The sequence below is a fragment of the Poecilia latipinna genome, unplaced genomic scaffold (assembly GCF_001443285.1).
Source record: "Poecilia latipinna isolate Pla-1442-1.1 unplaced genomic scaffold, P_latipinna-1.0 Scaffold2015, whole genome shotgun sequence".
Taxonomy (NCBI): domain Eukaryota; kingdom Metazoa; phylum Chordata; class Actinopteri; order Cyprinodontiformes; family Poeciliidae; genus Poecilia; species Poecilia latipinna.
In genome coordinates, this window is record NW_015114631.1 from 51,085 (window position 1) to 60,134 (window position 9,050).

Here is a 9,050-nt window from a genome sequence, read left to right on the forward strand (position 1 = left end):
TTGTGGTGGGGGGGGGGGAGGTGTGTGTGGGTGTGTGTGTGGGTGGGGGGGGGGGGGGGGAGTATGATCCTTAGGGAGGCGCAAGACAGAAAATAACTCAAACACTGCAAAAAGCTTGCCTTCACATAGACCCACTCCATATGGGTATTTAACTTTTACTTTTCATTTAGTGTTTTTGAAATGACTCGCAAAGCAGTGCATCTGCTTGGTTAAAGGCCGTTCTGTTCACTGTTGTGCTTTTAGTGCCTCTTGCATCTGCATGAACTCCTTTGAAGGTTCAACCTATAAAACATTTTATTATTTCATGTATTATAGAAGACTTTGCTTTTGTGCTCTACTGGCACTTTAACTTGCAGCTGCAGCTGCTGCTGCTGCTGAAAAATTCAGCAGGGTCGGGGTGCAAAAAAGAAAAAAGAAAAAAAACTCAACGTGTTCCAACTTCGTCAATGGAAAAAGTGGAGAACAGCCGGGGCTGCGTGAGCACAGACGGACGAGGTATTTTTGAATGTACTACAGGATGCTGTTGGCTTTGGAGGCTAATGGTTTGATGCTCTGTAGATGTGCCCGAGTTGTTAATAATTCATAGTGTGAATAGGACTTAATGAAGCTATTGTAAGCTATTATTTTGGAGACAAGTCAAGCTAGTTTTTTTTTTTTTGTTTGTTTGTGAACGGTGCAACTTTACAAATGCACCAAAGTGACGATTGATGTGGATGAGTAAAGCAATTATTTTTCTTCTCTTGTTTGTGGTAAAAACATGTTGTACTCCTCTAAACTCGATACTTTTGCAACGTTGACTGCAGCGGTGCAGACAGTTGATTCCCGCTCCAGTGAATCGCTCCCAGTGGACGGGAAGAAGAAGTGAATCACATTTAAACGGTCCACCTCTTTTGTGCATTTTCTTCGCGGCGCCAGAGTGATCTTTGAGGAGGTAAAGAGAGACGGCCTGGAAGCCGCCGTCTGATGTGGCGACTGGCACTGAGGAAATGGCACGCATAATTTCTGATTAGCTTTTGTCTTTTCCTCATCAGCGGTGCCCTGCCTGCGCCTGCAGCCGTAACTCACTCGCTTCCGTGGAGACGTTGAGGAATGGAGGGCTGGTGGATAGAAGTCAAATTATGTTTTATTGAGCCCGTATGAACAATTCGATTGCTTTTTTCATTTGCAAACTTTGAATCCGGGTCTTCCGTAACGAGACAAATCTTCTCTGTGGTTTATATTCAGATTTACTTTTCAGACTGTGAGTGGATTTTATTCTGTTTTACATTGCCTTGCAGAAGTATTTATCATCCTTCAGCCTTATGCTGCACTCACAGCCTCTGTTTAGGTACGACTTCACCCTCGTTGCTCATCTAGGGATTTAAATTTTTCACCCAATTTTCTTTGCAGCATAATTTTTTTTCATACTGGACACCAGGTGTCTATAAACATAAGTTTTCGAGATGTTTAATTTGATTTAGGCCTTTTCTTTACTGCACTGTTGGGAATCTGCTTCAATCTGAACTATGTTATTGAAGATTTAGTGGTACATTTAGGATTATTATCCTGCTGAAGGGAGAACCGCCTCAGTTTCAAGTCTTCTAAAAGCTTTTCTTACAGAAGCACCACAGCATGATGCCGCCACAACCATACTTCACCATGCAGGATGTTTTGCTCAAGGTGATGCGTAGTGTTGTGTCCACTGCACTTTAAATGTACTCCATAAAGTTCAGTTTTGGCTTCATCTGACCCGGAGTAAATTTTTCTTTTTCCCCACATGATTGGCGTGTCTCCTTAACAGGTTCTCGCAAACTCCTGATGAGAGTAAGAATCTGACTGTTGAGCCCTTTACTCATAAGAGTAAAGGGCTCAATTCCAAGTGCCTTACTTTTTTTTTTTTTTTTTTTTAATTTGTGAAAAATGCCAGAAAATGTTTTTTTTGCCTTCCCCCTGCATAATTTTGAACTACTTTGTGTTGATCTGTGGAGCTTATGTTCATAATACATGCAACTTCCATTCATTTTTGCAACGTTTAGGGGACTGAGTGAGTAGTATTGCAGGTTGAAACACGTCAAAGTTACTGATTTCCTTTTATTTCCTTTTATTTCTTTTGTCATATTTGTCCGTCCCTCAACGTAATGAAGTAGGCTCTAATTCTGGCACAGACATATCCTTCAGATCCTTTTCCGTTTTCCTGATTCCCATTTCGAGCCCCCCTGACAAGCTGTCCACCAGATGTCTTCGTTGCAGATATTTTAGTCTGATGGTGAGATGGGCAGAAGATTGGTGGAAGGGGGCGGACGTGGGAGTGAGAGCCGAAAAGGATTCACAAAAATGAAAAGGGGGGGAAAAAAAAAGAAGACACGGGGGCACAGCCTTTCTATTCTGATGAATACTGGATTGGATGTCCGTGCCACATCGATAAAAAGTTTAAGACAGTAGGAAGACTTACGGATGTAGTTGAGAGACTTTGGCTGTGTCTCTTTTCTCCTTTGAGAGTGAGGAGAGAAGCACAAGGTTAGAATTTGAAACCAATCAACCTGTTTCGCCTTGCACATTTGGATGATTTAGAGCATTTTGTGGAAAAACGATTCGTGCAATAAAGCAGAAAAATGGGGAGGAAAAAGGTTTAACATTCGGAGACCTTCCTTCCTTTGGAAAACACTATGCAGGGAGCTCTCTCTTGGTGTACGAGCTAATTGGCCCATTTTATCTGGTGGAGTCACGTACCTCGGCTGGCTTTCGCGAGTGTCGTCTCTTGTGGCTGGTTATGGCCTCCCGTGGAGTACGGCTGGGCCACGGGGCCACTGGATGTGTGTGGGAGTCGGGGGGGGGGGGGGGGAACAGCTGGCAATGGACGCAGCTGCTCGATTGTAAATCAAGCACTATTGTTCCCCTCGTATTGCGCTGGTTCTCGCGCAGAAGCTACTGATATATCCCACCCGCTAAGAAAGAAAACGGTCCCAGAAAAAGGACGATAGAAGGATGCTCAAGATCTGTGGCTTTCTGACGAAGCCAGTTTCCTGGTGGAATGTGTTGAAGGGATCTAAACCCACTAACCACCATAAAAAGGAAAGGACTCTTGCCACATTTTTATTTATTGATTTTTTTTTTTTAAACGCCACTTAAAAGTGGTTTTGTTGAACTGTTTGAAATTCATTCAGCTTTTTTCAGATTTGCGCTGCTCCTAGAAAAGCAGCCTCACAGAGAACACCCCATATTCACTGGCATCTCTTGTAAAGACGCATTAAACAGCTTTTAAATGAATTATTCTTTCATAGCTGTAGCATGATGTCATACTAAATACATTGCAGATTTTTTTCCCCTCGCCTCTCTCACAGTCCTCTTCACTTTAAAACTATTGCTCCATTTTTAGGTATGAATATTTCTTTGTGTGGCGGCTCCTATAGTTCCCACCCTTGTGACAAAAAAAAAAAAAAAACATTCACAAAGCTGTGGTTATCCCTGGTGCTGTTACTCTTTTTACCATCTTTTGTCCGCCCATTCAACTTTCCATTGATATCGTTGTATCCCCATGTGAACAGCCATTACCTTTAGCAATTACCTATTGTGGCTTAGGCTTCTTGTGAAGTTGTAAAGGGACCATTGGACAACTGTCAGCAGTCAACACCCTGTGTAGAAATAACATTTTTGGATTAGGATAGTTTGTTTTTTTTTTGTTCATTTTATGTCCTATGTTTGAGAAAAATGACTTGGAAAAACTCTTTACCTGCACTGGAACCTTCTACTTTACACAAAGGTATCTAGTACTGGCCGACTGCTCGTCGTTACACTGTTTCAAATGAAAAAAGTTATTTTTTTTTTAATTGAAACGAATAAAATGTTCTATAGCAACCACTAAAAGACTGTTTGGTATTTATAAATGTTTAAAATCTTCTATGCAACATTAAAAGAAAGTCAGTCTTCTTGAGAGAGAGCAACGATGACTTCTGTATGTTATCTAGCGGGTTACAATGACGGCTGGAAACTCGGCGGAGTAGATTCGTCTCCAGTTATTCGGGTGTCGCAGCTGTGACAAATGAGAAGCAACACAAAATTACAATGTAGTGCAAAACAAGAACTTTTGAACGTCTTGTCCTGGAAATGATGGACATGACATTTTCTGCAAACCCTCAGCGATTTAGGGGCACATTTTAAACCAAAGTGAAATGTATTTTCATCTTTTTTCTGTCGCCAAGACAACATTATATCCTGCCAGACAGATCTGAGTGGTAATAGCTTTAAATACCACACTTTGTCTCTCTCTGTCTGTCCCACACCGGCACATTAAACCCCTAGTTTAATGTGCATAGTGGGTAAATGAAGATGATGCCTCTGTAGCTGCTGGAGTTATCTATCTTTCTTCAAGTGAAGTGGGGTCAGCGAGAGGGTATTTCTTTTTAAATGCCAAGTGAGAGAAAAAAAAATAATTATGTTGCTTTTTTTTTTTTTTTTTTTACTGAATTCTTGTACAAATAACTTTTTTCTTACAAACAGAACACAGAGATAAAGTGAGAAACAGCTGTAAAGAGATGCAGCGTGAGGGTGAATAGAGCAAAACTGACATCCTCCTTTTCCCGTGTTTATCACATCCCTTTTCTTTCTACATCCAGTTGTCGACACTTCCTTTTTTTTTTCTTTTTTTTTTTATTGGAACTATATCTGTTTCTTCAGAAGTATCACACGCGGTTGGCAGAGGAACGCACAATTAGCATATTCATGAGATGAATACGCTGGAAACTTTGGAGTTGCGAGCGACGGGGGGTTGTGGGGTGGGAAGCTGTTTGTATGTGTGTGTTTGTTGCGGAACAAGGAGAAAAAGAAAAAATCAAAAAAAAAAAAAAAACCCAGATGGCATGGTGACTTTGAAAATCCAAAATTAGGTACGTTTTCATGAACTTCATGCTCATTGGCTATGTAAATCGCACCGTAAGGCAGTCGTAAAACACAAAGTTGTGTGTTTTCCAGCCTTCCTGTTGAGAAGATGTTTGCAGATTGAAACCTGCTCGCTGCTTGGACTGTACAATGTTGCATCAGTCTGCTTGTGTGTCTTTCTATGATGTCCATATTTAAAGTTGACTTCACGAGTAGTTTTTTTTTTTTTTGTCTCGTCAACTTTCAGTCAGCTTTTGCTTAAAATGACCACCCTTGTATTTTTTTGTTTGTTTTGATGTTTTTACATCACTTTGCATTCAAAATGCATCGCTTAATCCAAACGTAGTGGGCTAACGTTACCAGTATCAAGGTAAACTGTTCATTTCTACTCATTTTGGGGGGCAAAAAGGTCTGTTTGAGAAACTTTAAAATATGACACACCTAAAACAATGTTTATGATTTCTGAATTGGTATTCTTTCTGTGTGTGTGTGTGTGTGTGTTTATGTTTCAGACATGGGACGACGCTGGTGTACATTGGAGGGCGGCTTCCTGAGTTATTACGAGAACGAGCGAAGCCCCTCGGCCATAGGGAGGGTAGACGTCAGCGAAGTGGTCAGCCTGGCCGTCAGTAACTCAGAAACTATGACTGGAGTCGGGTACGAGCACGCACTCACAAATATGAAAAATGTGTCCGAACCCTACACAAGTATCTTAGTTTTAAAATCAGGAAACCTTTTTTTTTTTTTAACTAAAGGACCGCCCTTTAACTACTAAAGGTTAAAGCTGACTATACATCCTTGTTGATACTTTGTTCAATGGCACTCGGCAAGTTTCACCTCATCGATCTTCTTTTTGGAGCCAGTGGTAATCTTCTGGTAGAACTCTGTTTATTCGACCACTCTTCTTGACAAAACTCATTCAGTTGAATCTGATTGTTTTTTTGTTGTTTTTTTTTTCTTGGACATACTAAGCTTTTAGCTGTAGTCTAAAATTTTCGACAGGATTGAGGTTGGGGCATCCCAGAAGCTTAATGTTGGTCTGAAACCATTCAAGTCCTCCTTAGGTCTTTTACGTAATGTTGTTTTTAAATATTTCTCAGTGAGTGTTGTGAAATGCCTTTTTTTTTTCTTTTCCTTTTTTCTTTTGTTTAAATGCTGGCAAGCATTAAACCTCAAAATCATGAATGGGGTTTTCACAAAACTCCCAAAGCTGAAGATTTCCCTGCAGTCTGTGCAGCAAATCTATATTCAGCACACAAGTGTATTTATTTAAACATTTACAGTCGAAAAGATTTGTCTGCGCCTCTCCTGCTGTGTGACAAACACCGTAAAGGAAGCCTAAACTTGGTGATTAAAGTCTTTTATTTGCTCCATAACAATCACCTGCTCGTACGACGCGAGCCGTCTCCGACATCCAGTAAACACGCAGACGCTTGTAACCGCAGACTTCCACGCCGCTTCAACTCCTCGCCGCATACGTCTTGTTAACGTGATCTCAGATCGGGCGTCGCTCGCTTTAACACAGCCCCATCAGGGCTTTATGAGATCTGTATTTCCCTTTTCACTTTGGCGGCTATGCAGACATCAGCAGCGCAGCGCTAACTGCCACTTTCCTCCGTTCGTTTTACTGCCACTGCCTCCCCCCTATCAGCCTCGTCTCTGCAACTGGATTATGATTTAGTTGAAAAGTTGCTCCGACGGCAAACTTTCCCTTTATTTCATCTGGAGGTGACACGAATGCGAAGGAGAAACGGATGCCTCGAACGGCTTCTGCTCGCAGTTTTTTCCCCTCCCACCGGATCACTCTTTCTCTGCGTGTGCGTGCGTGTGACGCCCGTGTGTGTGCGCGTGTGTGTGTGTTTGTGCTGCACCGCTAAAGCAAGTACTCTGATAATGGCTTATGATTAAAGCCGAAGCTAACTCTTTAATGATGGCAGCAGATGTTGAGAGGAGTGAACAATGTGTTTGTTTGCAAAAGCTATCTGTGCAGCCATAAGAAGCACATCTGGCTCAGTAACACAACGACCCGCATAACGAGCCGGACGCCACACATGAGGCGGTGAGCGCGGGCGCGCACGCTCGCCACCGAGCGGGCGCTGCTCCTTCGCTGCTCGCCGCAAACATCCCAGTTACAGGTCACACTGTCACCCCGAGTCGGGGTGAGTGGGAGGCGGATTTTTTTTTTTTTTTGTCGCTAACACTGTTAATGGTTTCACTAGATTAAACTCTGCCTCGCTTCCTTTCACTTCTGCTAACTTCCAGCGCTTTCCCCTCGCTCCCCCCCGTCATGGCGCGCGTCGGCTCAGAGACAGAGAGAGAGACAGAGACGGAGAGAGAGAGAGAACGTCTCAACCTCTCGACTGTCTGCCGCTGCTTATAAATATTGATGTATGCAGATGACACACTCCCCCCAGCAGCCTATCAGCACGCCGCAGGAGGCCGTGGGAGTCGTTTCCATTAAACGCGACGTTTTTTGGGTAATTTCACCGTGGCAGAGGACACTGCGAGACACAGAGTCGGAGGAGAGGCATACGTTTGCTCAAGTTGCATGAATATTACACAGCCACTCCTAGGAAATGAATGCAAAATGAGTGTGTCGGTTCATGATAAGTTTAACTTTTTCTTTTTTCTTTTTTAACAGAGCTGCTTGTTTTACGATGAGTATTTGCACCTTGAAAGACGCACTGAATCCATCTATTCTTTTTTTTTTTTTTAACGTTTTCAAGCTTCTTCTATGACTTTGCCCTCTGTTGGTCCCCTGTTTTACAACTTGCTTCCCTCACTGACTCTATTATTCTGTTTCATTAACTCCTAAAGTGAGTAGAAACAGTGACTTTGTGAAAGGAGTTAGAGATTTGTGCAAAGTTATCCCTGAGGTCTTTACATTTTGTTTTGATGAAAAAGCAAGGTGATTTTTTTAAAGTCTTAAAACAATAATAAATAAATGGTTTAGTATTCCTGCAGGCCCTTGGAGTCGTAGCGTGTGGTGGAAAATGACTCCAGGGGGACGATGGACTGGAGGCACAGAAGCCAGTGAGAATAGCACAAAGAGCAACCCGCAGTTGATGTAAACAACAACATAGCCGCTTGTTGGTCATCAGTTAAAAGTGTGCAAATTTTTTTTTTTTTTTTTTTTTTTAAAGTTGCTGTTCTGCTTCATAAACTGAGTTTTGCTTTGAACAGAATAAAGTGCAATGACTGGCATTTCAGCTGCTTTTTTTTTTTTTTTTTTTTTAAGCTCTCATCCACCAATAGCTTTCTGTATCAGAGTACAGTATGAACAAGAAGCTGCGGCAGCCGTAAAAACTCAGTTTAGTTGGTTCCAAATAAGTTGAAAAAGCTTTTGTGCTGCGCGTGTTTGCTCTCTGAAAGTGAGGCTGTTTAAATAAGACGGTAAATAAACGTAGAGTATTTGAGTTTTTGTCGGGACCCTGATCTGACACTTGGGATCAGTGCAAGATCAAAGAGATCTATTGATATTTAAGATGCTTAAGTCGAAATCCCCTCTTGTGCTTATCGCGTTTGTTTTGGCTGGTTCCAGGACAGCGGTCCAATTTAATGACCGATTTGAGCTAAAACTGTACCCCAACTACTGTACGCATCTGGCGACTTACTTACCGTGTCAAACGTAAAATTGAAGTGTAATCGAAGTTCGGGCAGAACCACTGCTGTCGACATTTGTCTTCCTCCGACGTGTCTAAAGGCAAATGTGATGGAACAAAAGATAAACACTTCACTTCTGAATATAGCTAAATAAAAGCCATTTTTGCTCATTATTGAGATAAATCCTCTCAAATAGAAAAGCAGGTGCGGTGCATAAAAGTGGCCTTTAGTGCTTTCTGGCTCGGCGCTCTCATTCCTCTGCTCTTCAGCTCGCTCTTCCCCCTCCCATCCCCCCCGTCCTCTCGTACCTATTCCTCTGCCAATACCTCCCCCCTGGGACTCGCATTATTTAGTGTTCATCTCTCATCCTCCGTGTCCTTTCTTTACCATAGCATTTGCCAAGCACAACAATGTACTCTTCCGCTCGCTCCCTGTGGGACCTCCACTAACAAGCGGCTGCACACCTGCCAGTTCAGAGGCAGGAGGAGGCGTGGAGCGGTGGAGACGAGGAGAAGGCAGCGGCGGGAAGGAGGAGGAGGAGGAGAGGAGAGGGGGGGGGGGGGGGAAAACAGGGGGCAAAACCCCATTCCCTG

General features: G+C 42.7%; 1 protein-coding gene across 1 annotated transcript in view; it reads left to right on the plus strand.

Moving 5' to 3' along the window:
- The window catches only part of arap2 (ArfGAP with RhoGAP domain, ankyrin repeat and PH domain 2), a gene marked incomplete at its 5' end in the record, with an annotated part of 101,683 nt that overhangs the window by 43,246 nt on the left and 49,387 nt on the right, over positions 1 to 9,050 (plus strand). The window contains one exon of the mRNA XM_015016423.1: positions 5,367 to 5,511. Coding sequence (XP_014871909.1) covers positions 5,367 to 5,511 — 145 coding nt within the window. The remainder of the gene's footprint in view (positions 1 to 5,366; positions 5,512 to 9,050) is intronic.